This window comes from Gnatocerus cornutus, chromosome 2 (assembly GCF_029298725.1).
Source record: "Gnatocerus cornutus isolate USDA-ARS CGAHR chromosome 2, icGnaCorn1.1, whole genome shotgun sequence".
NCBI lineage: Eukaryota > Metazoa > Arthropoda > Insecta > Coleoptera > Tenebrionidae > Gnatocerus > Gnatocerus cornutus.
The window spans coordinates 15,103,629-15,115,577 of record NC_142234.1 but is presented as its reverse complement, the minus strand read 5'-3'; the positions used below and the strand labels follow the sequence as shown (position 1 = coordinate 15,115,577).

Here is an 11,949-nt window from a genome sequence, read left to right as displayed (position 1 = left end):
TGACGAGTGTGCACACGAAACTAGACTCATTCTTTGGTTTAAAAAAAATTATATCTTTTACAAAAAATATCGATTGTACAATGTCAATAAGTTTTTTTTGATGTGCAATCAGTCAAACACAATATTTATTGTCTTGTTTGCTATTGGTAAATATTGGCAATTTGTTTAACACCAATAAATTATACTCAATGTAAATATATATTTGGTATTTAGTACTTACAATATTTGAAATGATTTTGTTACATAAAGAACTATGTACTACAACTATTAGATATAAAATACATTTTGTTATATTTAACATAAACTCATAGACAATAAAAAATTTATTCTGAGAAGCGAGGAAAATATTATGTAGTATAAAATCTTGAAATAAAGGTTAGGTAAATATTATGTTATCAAATGTAATTGAGATTTTTTTAATTATTTCTCTGGTAGTAAAAATTAAAAACAGATTTGTACGAATAGCTAGATTTTATTCCTAATGAATAATATTAGGTATAAAGGTATTACGCTGGTAATTTTCGAAGATCTGAGAAATCTGAATTTAACGATTTTTTTTAATTTGAAAAAAAAACAAGTAAAAAACAGTTTTCCGTACTTAAGTACGATTTTAGTAATACTGGTACGCCACTGGCCCGATCTGACGTAAATGTTTGTTTAAATAAAGAAAACCTGTTCGACTTGTTTAATTTTTAAACATTTATGCACAAAGAATTCAAGGCGGTTTTAAACTTTTATTTTTTTTGTAGCTTGAGTACTCTTTCAATTATTGTGGTTAGTTTTTTTCACTATTTTTTTCATTTTTATTTAATTATTTTAATAATAAATTTATATAATAAGTACATTTAAAAACTACCGTAGATGACAATAGTTATTTCCAATCGTTGAATATTTTACATACACCCTTTATACTTGAACTTATAATTAATTATATGTTTAAACAACCCTAAGTACCTACTCGAAGTACGAAGCCAAATTTTTCATTCTCCAGTAACTAATTTTAAAATTATGTGTGCAAAATTTAATCTAAATTGTACAATTTTGAATTTTACAGCCACCCAGCCCTAAAATGTGGCAAATTTTCAATAACCGAATACACATGAGCGCCTGGACTTAGCGTATGTATAGTTTGATTATGACAGACAATCTTGAAATCGTCTTTCAATTTGTTAAGATCAACACCATCATTCAGCAGTTCCTGGAAAACGTCAATCATTTCTTCGCTCAAGTAATCATACAAATAATTTCCGATAAAACTGATAGTGATAGAACGGTTAAATCGAGAATTATTAGCAACATCCCAGCCACGTCCTTCATAAATATTTCCATCGCCACCAATTAAAAAATTATATGAAATGTCTGTTGATCCTAACTGAAAGTGGTAATTTTGCATGCTTTTCACTAATTTTGCGCATTGGGGGATGGTTGTACAAAAATTGGTAGCTGTGTGGGCTACTATCACTAAATCCACTGGATGAGGAAGATTTTCGATTTTGAGAGGGGGTTTTCCTCCCCATTGTGAGCGACTGATGATTTCATGTGATGCTAGTTCTTTATTCATCGAATTAACTTCTTGAGGGACCTCTACAGCGCCAGATAAGATGATCATAGATAATAAGATTGGGAGCACTGTAGCAGCCATTGCCCAAGTAACAATGTCAGTGATTCTAAAAACAAGAATAAATTGGTAAGGAAGTAAATGGGTTGCAAAAAATGTTGCAATTATTATTGATTACTTACTTATTTTTTTATATTTGAACTGTAAATAGGTGTGGTATCATCCACTAGCACTAGCACCACGATAAAGACTACAACAGGTCATACACCACAAACTTTTATATGATGTCAATTATCTTTAAAAAATCCCCTTAAAATTCATATTATTGTTAGTCACGTACAACCCATATAACAGAGCGGACGTGGAGGAAAAACCAAATACAGTCGCACTGCTGGGCAAAAGAGATTGTCAGGAAAATAATTCAGCAGTTGTGCAGGCAGAGATATTTTTCTTTCGAAGAACGTGTTAAAGTCACAAGTTATTTAGACTAATAAAAAATGAAAAAAACGACCAGAAAGCGGATTTTGAGTTTTTAGAAGAATCAAATATAAAGGGTAAAACATTATAAAGTTCAACAAAAAATCAAAATTTTTACAATGGTGAAATTTACGAAACATGATATTGGGGTTGAACTTTATTCAGAACAGTTTCTCGTAGTAATAAAAATAATGATAAGATTATTTCTAGAGTGGTTATCAATAATTTGTTATTATTAATTTGTTAATTGTTCATCACTCAATAAAATGTTAAAGAAATGAGAAATTAGTTTATCTGCTTGTGATTTATTATTCAATAAATTGTCTACCAGAAAAATGTAATCGAATATGATGCAAACAGGAGATTCCAGCATTTATTACAAAATGAAAATCGTTGCAACAAACTTTGGACTTCTAATTTTAATAGATAAATTAATCAGACATCGAGTGTAGTTTTTTCTTTAGTAAAAATTAATTACTCTTTTTTTATAACAGTTGTTCAACTTCTAAAGGGTCTAAGTGTCAAATTAAAAAAAAAAAATATTTGAATAAAACACGGTGTCTGCAGCACTAACAACTATTAATTGAAATCACATCTTTATTATATAAATATAATAACATTTAGCTTTAAAATAATTTGCAATTCTGTAAACAAAAAATAATTATTGGCACTTGGACCCTTTAGAAGTCATACTCTTCAATTCCAACGAATTTTGAAATTTGATACTCTTTGACTTCTATGGTTTATTTTTTAATTCTATATTTTCATCCCCTGCTGGTCAGTTCTGTCATTCTTATAATACTTTAATTGTAACCAACTGGGGCTTTGAATAAAATCTTATATTATATTCGAAAATCTTTTTTAGTGAACAAACAAAATTGTATATTCTTGTGTGTTATACAGGGTGAACCCGAATAAAGTGCAAAGATTTTAACCACAATATATCACAAGTCTTATTGTTATTAGGGTAGGCCAGTTCAATGTCAAGTTCAGTCCAAGCCATCGAAAAGTTGAGAATTAAAACGCTAATGAACAAGTGCCAAAAATGTCATTATCGGAGTTCTGGTCAGTTTAGCAATAATCGTGGTTAAGAAATGTTGGTTCTACACAGCCAAATTGTCAAAATTTGGATTATTTTAAGTTGGATTTTTTTATTCTTTGTCAGTGGCTTTTTCAAAAGTGTTGTAATGCACCTAAAGTTAAAAAGTGTTTTGTTTACGGGTGAAACTGAATTTACGCGTGATGACATTGTGGATTGTCCACTGGAGGGCATTTGGTAATTTTTCGTAATAACTTCAAGTAACTTTTTCATTATTTTGTTTCTAATTAAAATTTCAGTTTGGTCTACAAAGCGAGACGGAAAAAATCATCTTACGAACCAATCGAAATAAAGGGTCTCATTTATTTCAAACAAATAAGTTTTTCGCAATACCCAATTTTTAAAATGTGTTCTGTCTTTAGAATAGGTAATTAAAATGAAAGTTAAACAAATCTGACAAAAGCGAGCATTAACGTTTTTTGTTTGAACGGTTATTGCAATCTTTGGAAAACAGTGATTAAATTCAGTCCCAAATGTCGAATAAGGGGTAATCCGGGGGGTTTTGCCCCATTTGAATTTCGATTTTTTTTTTGCAGAATTAATATCTACTATTATATAATATTAATATTGCAGTTAAAATCGATGCACTTTATTCGGGTTCGTTCTGTATAATAAATACTCCTATCTATTTCAGTGGTTTCTATTTCGCTTAAATCCCTGTTTTATGAAGTCTGTTTGATGTTTAATTTGATAATCACCAGAAACGCATTTTTTTTCCTTCAACCTTTCGTTTAAGCGCTCTAAAGTTTTACATAAGTTGTCGCTACTACAGATACTTTCAACTCTCACATTTTTTCGTAAAAGTTTGTTATTGTGTTTAAATTTGTATACTATTTTTAAATTGACACATTCCAATATTTGAAATACAATAATGGCAAAAAAATATTATCAGTGGTATGCGGCCGTTACCAAGCAGGTAGACGCGTGGATTCATTAGTTCCATTTTTGTGAACATCGACTACTGTGTACTCTTTAGGTTCTTTGTAAATTTAAATTTATATAAACTGTAAGTAGTGTAACATTGTGCAAAACTCACCCTATGGTGGCGGTGTTAAAAACAGGACTATCCAATTAAGTAGATAAAACGGTAATGATACAAAATTGAAAATAAAATTTATTTCAGTAGAATTACAGATTTGAGCAAATAATTTACATTCGTATGCGTATGCGTTTATTAAAAGCACTTTTAGCTTTTCAAGCAAATTACAACACAGAAAATTTAACAAAACAATTTTTAGATCTACGATTACAGCACATTTTCATGACTAGCAATATTCTTTATCGTTGATTTAACAAGTAGATCTAAAACGTTTACAAAAACCGATCAGGTTTAAAATGAGGCCACGTTTTAATAACAGCATACACATGAGCTCCTGGACTCTGAGTGGGATACGTCTGGTTGTGAGCAACAAGCGTGTAATCTTCAGAAAGTTTCCCACTCTTAACACCTTCATCCAAAAGATTCTTAGCCATCTCGATCATTTCAGTGGTTAGATCATCAAACACGTAGTTCCCGATGAAGCAAATACCAATGGAGTTGTTCTTGTGGAAGTTCTGGATGTCCCATCCTCTCCCTACGTAAGCGTTACCATCTCCTCCTATTAAAAAGTTGTATCCAATATCTGGACTCTTCCCCGAACTAACATGGTAAGTCTGGATCGATTGGACTCTTAAAGAACATTCATCGAAAGTCGTACATTGAGGCGTCGCTGTATGAGCTATTACAACGAAAGGCGTCGGATGGTGAAGAGGCGTAGTCCAATTCAAGGCTGGACGACCACCCCAAAGCTTTTTCGATATGATCAAACCTGGCCCTGCAGGCTTAAGGACATCGCCATCATCCACATTGTTGTCATTTTTACTTGGCTTCGGTTTTGGCAGTTGTGTCTCGGTGTTAAAGGAAAGAATGGTCGCCGTTGTAATGACTGCGAGGATGATGAAAACTAGTAAAGAAATACCAATCCATTTTACACGTTTTGAGTAAACAGTTTTCGTTGGTTTTTCAGCTTGTTGAGGAACTATGTCGGAAGAAGTACTCTCAGATTTGACTAGTTTACCTGAAACAAGGAACGGTGTAATCTTATCGGAATTTAAATAGTGATTTGAATGTATTAGATCGGAACTAATTAAGTGCGTAGGTGGGCAGATGTTCGTTATAGAATATTGGAAAAATTAGTAGAATAATGATGTTGACTTAGTTGTTTACTTGCGGATTGGATTTACGATATGCTGACGCAAAATATTTTTATAAACACTCCCATCGTTTGAAATTCAACGTTCTAATTTGGTGTATAATATCTTTATTTTTGAGTTTACAAATTTTGTGTCAATCTAGGAAGAATAATTGTTGGTCACAGGTACTTTAAAATCTGAAGAGTTTATCCAGAAAAACTAATTAATCACTGATATTTATTATCTAAGTGATTCCGTCTGTAAAAGTGCGGCTAATGGATATAATAATTATACTTTTAAAATAAAACATGTCTGTCTGGTAATATCATTGCCTGTCATATGTTTTTCAATTTTTTTCAACAATCACTTACCACTTTGGCTCCTAGACACAAAACTGCTTTGGCGTTGCCGTGAATTAACTCTAATCAACTTCATTAGTGAACAAGACACTGTCATATTTAATGAGAATTGCTTTTATTGTACCACGAAGTGATTACAGTGAGCCGAAGTTTTCACTTGTGCTGTTCTTTTCATATTATGATCAAAATTCGGTTCAACCTCAACCGTAAATTATGTAAACAATTTCTATCTTGGTTGAATGTTTTGATAGGAAGTATTTAACAAAATATACACGAAATCGTTCAAGAATTACGCATTTTAATTTTGGAGATTTGAAGCTGATATTTTTCTACGGGAGTGTTTAATTAAGCGTCTAAAATTAAACAAAAGTAAACAATGAAAATAGCTGAAAAATAAAGTGGCTACTATTTATACATAGATGTGTCTCTCTGAAAATGAATAAATAAAATGCGAATATTACTGTATAAATATTATTGTTTATGCAAAGTCAGGTAATTCAATAAATTAATAAGATCGTTCTAATTGAAGGTTTATAACAAAAATACAAAAATTCAAATTCGGGAACCACTGTCGGTTAAAATCAATATTAAATTTGCTAGATCATAATTTTGATCAGAGCTAAAAGAGACATATAATAAAAAAATAGAAGTAATTTGATTTGGTTTTTCTTCCACCGCAGAGAAATTTGTGTATCAAACTTGCAAAGACTACAATTCCGATCAACACTGGGTTCGAAGATTTTAAGCATTTACGGTACTTTTTAGTATAAAAATTAAAGCATGAATGCAAGAGACAGAGACATTAGAGACATGTCCCGAGAATTAAATGAAATTATGGGGAAGAAAAATTAGAGAATTATTCCAAATAATAAGACACTAACAATAAGGATTGGATAAGTGGCAGAAAAAACGACAATACGAGAGATAAAAGAACTGGAAACACGTGTACGTAACCAAGCCGTGATTTTTTTTTGTTTTTATCTACAGACAATTTTGACCCGAATAAAAACGACTTACGATGATATTTCCTCACTTGCTATCAGCGGAAGCGACTATGATCATTACAAAATAAAGACACAAAAAACAAGGTGCGATCAAGGAAAAACCGGTTATTTATTGTAAGTACCTCGTGGTTCTCTGTTTAATTTAGTCGCCATGTTAAATTAAACATTTCCAATAATTTTTTAACAAAATCTGAAATTTAACAGTTCCCGGATATTTTCTCTTTGTAATAGTTTTGACGTAGCTCATTATACCCATAGTTTTGTTATCACAACCTCGTTCATTTCGTGGAAATGATAATATTAAATAAATATTATATTTTCTATTTATAACTACCATTTATATGATTATTCAAATCCGCAGGAAGGCTCGCTAAAGATCCCGCCACATTTTGGTAAATAGTAACAGGTCCATTAAACTGAGTCACTGGCCCTATAATCACATCACTGGAGTTCTCCACATTGATTGCAGTGGGTGCAAGTTGTTCACTACCAGAAGATAATTCCTCCAAATCCGTAATGACACTATTTCCATCTTCATCTTTAAGTACTAATGCAGAATTTTGCATTCCCAGTGGCACTACATCTAACACTGATTTATCTTCTGCATGCAAGGTCATCTGATCACATTTTTGTGATTAGAGTAAGCACATTACCGCTGAATTTTTTAGAAGTACATGTTTTTTTTATTACTTGAGATAAAGGATGAGAGGACAAAACATGTTAGTTGTTGGTGTACAATGAAATTAACGTTAACATTGAGCGATAGCGGAGAATGAGTAGTGGGGAAAACCATAAGTGGATGTATTTACGTATATTACAAGGATATTGAGAAGGACGGAGATCGAATCATTTCAACTGGTCTGTCAAAGAAATTGTTTTGGTGTGCAGTGTATGCGGTGTGCATTTCCTTGGGATGACTAACCAACGGGAAGTCTAACAAACGCGCAAAATTGATGCGGTTGTCCCTCAATTTACATACATCCTGTAAAAGAAAAGGGAAAAGAAAACAACACAATTCCTTCATCTTATTTATTCAATCGCTTCCGGATCCGTTTCATTTATCTTCAAAAGTTCCTCAGGTACATTCAGTGGGTTTAAAACGGCGCTAAGCTAAATAAACATTCAATTATTCTCCAATTACTTTCATTACCTCACCCCTTTTCTCCTCCGATTGTACGTCTTAATAACCGGCGGCTTGAAAATACCATCCAAGTTCGTTACATTTCTAACGAATTTCTTCTTCTTACAGTTATCGTCCTGTTTCATTTTCATCGCCAACCTCGTCAAATTCCTGAAAAAGAAATGCTTCGTCGTCCGATTCAGCTTGGTCGGCAACAAACCATCTGTTAATTTCGAAAGCGTCATGTAGCAATCCCTAAAATCATTCTTAGGGTATTTAAAAAGTAACCAGACCCAATAAACCTTAAATTGACTTCCTTATCGGACGGTCGCTTTTCAAATAACGCAATATACTGTAGAACTCTAGGCACTATGTCAAACATATCGTTAGTTTCCTCGGACTTTTTTTTAACAATTTTGATCCACTTATTGATGGCGCAGTCGTCAGCGTGGAGTTGTTCATTCGTCTCCCGTTTTTCGTAGGCTAAACGAGAGTATGTCTCCAATGCCAATCGGATGTTTGTTATCGTTTTTTCTGGGAGAAATTTTTGGATCTCGGCTATATCCTGAGTTCCACATTGTTTTACGGCTATTAATAAAAGTTTTTTGTCTGCGGTACTCCAGGAATCATCCACTGAAAGGAGTCAGATAAAAAAAGGAATAAAAACACAGACACTTTATTTATATAAAAATATTCAGATAAAATAGTTACAGATTCTTATAGTCTTTTAAAATGTTTTCTACAGTCTCAAAGGTTATTTTAAAGTATGATTCGTCAACACCGTATTGCTTGTAATGATGAATATAAGCTCCATATTTGTACAAATTATAACCATCTTGTAAGAGTGTGTAAATTGGGACGAAAATATTATTTCCATTGGAGACAACCGACAAGCAGTTCTCTAGATTGAAGATTTTGCGTTTGTCATGATAAATTTGCACATTCTTCCAAGAATTCGTGTCTTTGACAGTTTTCAAATCGCCTGCAGTTGGACTATTGCCACCTCTGCATACTAAAGCCACCGATAAATTCTTAGATTTCAAATTAATTTTTTCTCGAGTCTTTTGCTGCAGATCATACCGAGACTGTCTCGAGACAGACATGAGCAATGCTTTCCAGTTAGACTCTCTATCGAGTTTAGACAGAGGAGCCAACTTAACTTGTAACAACTTAAATTGAGAGTTTTCACACAATTTCGTAACTACATCAGTCTTTTCATTCAATGGCTGGTAAACTGAAAGTAACTGTCTCGAAATCAAATTATTGATATGATCAAACGTCACGTCTTTAAGATTTAAGGAGTTGGTACAAGTGTAATGAAGCCGATCGTTTTCAAACAGGAGAATTGCATCACTGGTTTTATAAATTTTTGCTAGAGACAACAAAGTGTTGTAGCTTTGTGTTACAACTTCTCCCGTTGTGTATGGCAGTACTATGGCAGATGTGACTAGTTGATGGGGAAACTCATTTTTTAGAAGTTCAATAACGGCGCTACTGACTCCAGCACCGGTGCCCCCCGAGCTACTAAAAATATTTAAAAAAGTCGTTTCTAAATCACTTTTCTCTAACTCCTTTCTAACACATTCTTCTATGTCTACCAAGAGTGATTTACTTTGTTCAAAATAACCGAAAGCCCAGTTATTAGCTGAGCCCCCACAGGATTTGGATACAATATTTTTGAACTGATATTGAGTTTTTTGCTTCACAGGCAGAGTTTTACATTCAGTGTCTATCAAAACGGATCTTGGATGCCATTTGTTGGTTTTAGTAACGTGAAACCATTTATCTAAAGATTGAGTATGATAATCACAGTTAAGTTTTGAGTTAATTTCAGTGCAAAGAGTTGAATAAAAGGAGTCTCGGATTTGGTTGCCACATTGGCCATAAAACAGCGTGACTACATTCATTTCTGAGATTTTGTGTCAAGAGGGGACAGTTTGGGTTGAAGCTACATACTTTCGGATAAAGACTTGTCGTTGTCTTCGTATTAAACTAGTGATAGAAACATCAAGCTGATGATGAAAGCCTAGAAATGGTAAAATTGTTGCTTGGTAAATAAAAGATTTTTACTTGCCTTAAATTAGTGGTGGCGCTGCTGTTCATTAAATTCGTTAGTATTCATTCTTCTCAGAGCTTGAATTTGAAGTGTTTTTCTTAGTTTATCAAGCGGATTTAAATTGTTGACATTTTTTGTTTGACGTTTCGAATTGCAGGTAATATTTTTATCGACACGTTGAACAGTTTCGGTTGGCTTTACAGGTATCTGTTTTGACATCAATGTGCGCGCTATCTGTTGGACAACAAGATAACATATTTTAAAGTGGTGCAATTTTCAATTTTCTTTTTCTTTTTCTTTACTGTTGCAATCTTTATATTGATTCTATGGTTTAGTCAGTATTCTAATACTCGGAAACCAGTTTTAGCTGCTTAGAACCAGATAATAAAATAATTCTAATTTGTAATGAAATAAAAAAAAATTGTAGCTACATATTATACATTTTTTGAGTTCATTATTGTAATTTTTCTATTTAACTAACGAATAATTGTATGCGGTTGTAAGTATTTAATTAAAATTAAGTAAAATGGGCACTAATAAGCTTGATATTGACCAAAATTTCATTTGTTTTTAATTTATTGAAAAATTGACGTACGAGAAAAATTAGCACAGTTTTGGATTATGCAAGAAATAAGCACCAAAAAGTTTGCTTCACAAATAAGCTAGAATCGACGGAAATATATTTGAATCGGGTTTTATATTTTTTTTAAATTGCATTTTACAATTCGGGATATGTAAGACCAAATTATTATTAGCAACAAAAATGCGAGAAAATCAAAGGCAAAAACAGCATCGTTTTATAAAGTTAGTTTTTGACATAGAAAGATTTTGAGCATAGTTTTGGATTCACGGAGAAAATCTGCGTAAAATGATACTTTGTATTTGCTCTAGGAATAAAATAGCTATTGACACATTTCTCGTCACTTCAAGGAATTTCAGTGATATCTTTTTAGCAAGTTCAACAGTCAAATTAAGGCCTCTGCATCTAACCTGATGGAGCAGATTAAAAGAGCAATTGTTCCAACCCTAGCAATCTCCAGAATTAAATATCGATTTTCCGCAACAAGTAGTCAGTAAAGTCGACAAAGCAAGTCCGCCACGAAATAGTTGAAATAAAACACCGTTTGAAACATATCACATTTTAATAATCTTTCATTCCGATTTCTTTAACATTTCAGAAACGTTACATTATTGAAATATTTAATATGACATGGCAAACAATGTTTCACAAAGAAAATGAAATTTTAATCACAATTTGCTCTTTGTGAGTCATTGGTAACCTTCACAATCCATCAATATTTTTGTACTCTCTTTTTGATTGTTATTTCTCACCTACAAAGTCAACACACATTAGATCTATATCCGAACTATTTACACCGAAAGTAATAAGAAAATGTTCAATATACAAATATGTAATATTTATTAAGTTGATATGAACAGTCGAGAATTGGCATTTCTTATACATTTAGTGTATTGACATTTTATAGCTTAAGAAGGATCTTATAATTGTGCAGTTATACAGATTGTCGAATGATAAACATGAAATATTGATTGGTAAATTCGAAAACGCTATACACTTGACTATTTACATAAAATAAACAAGTTTTGAATATGATTGCGGAGGAACTCGGCCGGTTTTCCCACATAGAGCGTGGTCAAAAAAGCCAAATTCTCCAAGTGACAACATTGAGCAAATGGCACAACCATCGGAGGGATACAACAAGCTAATCCGATAGGGAATCACAGCAGGATTTAAACAATGACAAACAACACGATATAAAGAAAATATGATTTTCATAATGCTACTATCATCGTATTTAGATGGAGAAATATTTTTACGCTATATTTATTATCTATAGGTGTTCCCATTTGTAAAAAAATAAAATTTACTTTATGTACAATTCCATGAAATGACGATGACCTGCTTAAAGTATGGAATGAGAAACAGTCTACCTATTCTATCGGGCACTTACAGTAGCAACATTGCTCCTGGAATGATTGAGGGACGACCTCAGGTGAAGTCATTGGAAAAAATCACATTCATTAAAAATTTCTACTCAGCGATTTTCTCCTGGGACTTTTCCTTTTCGGTCGCAAAAACAAA

General features: G+C 32.5%; 3 protein-coding genes and 1 pseudogene across 5 annotated transcripts; all 4 read right to left on the bottom strand.

The window, feature by feature from the left end:
- Positions 1–720: 720 nt before the first annotated feature.
- LOC148179420 (peptidoglycan-recognition protein SC1a pseudogene) lies at positions 721–1,888 on the bottom strand (annotated as a pseudogene). The gene is made up of 2 exons (XR_015769597.1): positions 1,741–1,888; positions 721–1,667 (listed from the first exon to the last, which is right to left on the bottom strand). The product of XR_015769597.1 is annotated as a peptidoglycan-recognition protein SC1a pseudogene (transcript).
- Positions 1,889–4,228: 2,340 nt separating this feature from the next.
- On the bottom strand, positions 4,229–7,441 carry LOC148179419 (peptidoglycan-recognition protein SC1a/b-like). 2 transcript variants are annotated; one of them, XM_088029714.1, is made up of 2 exons: positions 7,004–7,441; positions 4,229–5,191 (listed from the first exon to the last, which is right to left on the bottom strand). In XM_088029714.1, the coding sequence occupies exons 1-2, from the start codon at positions 7,284–7,286 to the stop codon at positions 4,446–4,448; spliced, it is 1,029 nt and encodes a 342-aa protein (XP_087885840.1). In that variant the 5' UTR covers positions 7,287–7,441; the 3' UTR covers positions 4,229–4,445. The 2 variants fall into 2 exon arrangements, with proteins under 2 accessions (XP_087885840.1, XP_087885841.1); XM_088029715.1 differs by lacking the exon at positions 7,004–7,441 and adding an exon at positions 5,678–5,856.
- A 243-nt stretch (positions 7,442–7,684) lies between these two features.
- Positions 7,685–9,886, bottom strand: LOC148179417 (uncharacterized). The gene is made up of 5 exons (XM_088029716.1): positions 9,864–9,886; positions 9,746–9,815; positions 8,092–8,422; positions 7,825–8,044; positions 7,685–7,779 (listed from the first exon to the last, which is right to left on the bottom strand). Coding segments are annotated over exons 2-5 (633 nt in total). The 5' UTR covers positions 9,747–9,815; positions 9,864–9,886; the 3' UTR covers positions 7,685–7,698.
- Positions 8,451–9,746, bottom strand: LOC148179418 (tubulin delta chain-like). The gene has a single exon (XM_088029712.1). It carries the CDS (start codon positions 9,694–9,696, stop codon positions 8,497–8,499), a length of 1,200 nt encoding a protein of 399 aa, XP_087885838.1. The 5' UTR covers positions 9,697–9,746; the 3' UTR covers positions 8,451–8,496.
- Positions 9,887–11,949: the final 2,063 nt, after the last annotated feature.